We start from the raw sequence: 1,373 nt of genomic DNA, 5'->3' as shown, positions 1-1,373 counted from the left end.
CACGCACATTGTGTTCAGCCAGTGGTCCCCTCTGACCCTGACTTCCTCTTCCCCTCACTTTCCAGATACCTTGCTGTTCTCCTTCTGGTCCTCTTCTTTTTGCAAGGGGTGGGCTTCTTTGGCATGGCCGAAGGAGAAGGCTGTCAGTATAGGAGCAGACTGAGATGAAGGCAGAGCAGGCTTCTCGGGGGCGACAGACCTGTCTCTGATGGGTGGGGCCAAAGGTTTTGGTTCTGAGGAGTCAAGAACAAGAATGGAGCTGAGGACACGCAGCACTCTGAAGCAGCAGCCGTCCCTTTGGACTATGCCTGAGGCTCTGTGACCCTGTGGACCGTGTGATGCTTTATCGCTTGAGCCCTCCACCCTCAATTCTCCTGCCTGACATTCCCTTGATGGAGAAAGGCACAAGTGAAGTTTATTCTACAGAGTTGCACTGGTGGGCATAGAATGGGCCACCCAAGGACCAATATCCTCCTTTCATTCATACACCCGCTTATTCATTCATTCGATAATCACTGCATACCTTTTTCCAATACGGGGAAGAGGAGGGGAGGAAGCTGGGCAAGAAGCAGGGTCAGGTCTGTTGTCTAAGTGCTTTAAGATATTTCTTGAGAGTATAAATCTATCTTACCTAGTAGGTATGACGTCAGGAAATGAAAAAAGTAAAATGAGCCTGTCTGAGACTATGACACAGTATGAAGGGGCTAGAGAACTAACATATGCTAATCTAATCCTCTCACTTTACAGATAGGAAAGCTGAGACCCAGTGACCTTCAGAGGCTCTTGTGATTGAAAAACATACAAATTTATTTCTAAATGACATCAAATCCACAGTATTTCTTTGTCATTCTATATTTTCCCAATCAAATGGTTTTTAAAGTACATTTCTTATTATGGAAGCAGAGTGGTAGGGGGTAGATCCATCAGTTTTCTTTTAATGAAAAAAATGTTAACCGTGTTCTCCTGCTCACAAAGTTTGGAGCTCACCATCCTTGGATGAACCTGAAAATCTGAGCCTGGGGTCCCGGCAGGGCTCCTGGGTCACCCTGGTCCTCTGTGTGGCCAGTGACTTCTATGAAGGGTCCCCCTCCTGTCGTGTGAGGGGCACCTACGACTCTGGAGGAGGATCAAGGGCCGAGGGGGAGGAGGGGCTGGCTAAGCTTCCATCCGCCCAGAGGCAAGAGACAGGGCAGAGGGCACAGGTGTCCAGGTTCCAGCAGACCGGAGCAAGGACCATGGCAATGCCACAAGGTTTGGGGAAGCCCTGAGCTTTAGACAATACCACACGAACCCCTATGTACTGCGTGTGTTATGCGTATTGGGCAATGTCGCCCCCAGCTGACAGCTGGAGGGTCAGGGAGCCCCCTAAAGAC

The 1,373-nt window shown here is 49.6% G+C and overlaps 1 protein-coding gene across 1 annotated transcript in view; it reads right to left on the bottom strand.

Moving 5' to 3' along the window:
* TOGARAM2 (TOG array regulator of axonemal microtubules 2) overlaps positions 1 to 1,373 on the bottom strand; it is a 52,441-nt gene that overhangs the window by 40,806 nt on the left and 10,262 nt on the right. The window contains exon 6 of the mRNA XM_011370763.1: positions 70 to 233. Within this exon, the coding sequence (XP_011369065.1) occupies positions 70 to 233 (164 nt within the window). The remainder of the gene's footprint in view (positions 1 to 69; positions 234 to 1,373) is intronic.

This window comes from Pteropus vampyrus, unplaced genomic scaffold (assembly GCF_000151845.1).
Source record: "Pteropus vampyrus isolate Shadow unplaced genomic scaffold, Pvam_2.0 Scaffold173, whole genome shotgun sequence".
Lineage (NCBI taxonomy): Eukaryota > Metazoa > Chordata > Mammalia > Chiroptera > Pteropodidae > Pteropus > Pteropus vampyrus.
Note: the sequence above shows the minus strand (reverse complement) of the source record. Positions and strands in the feature narration are given on the sequence as shown.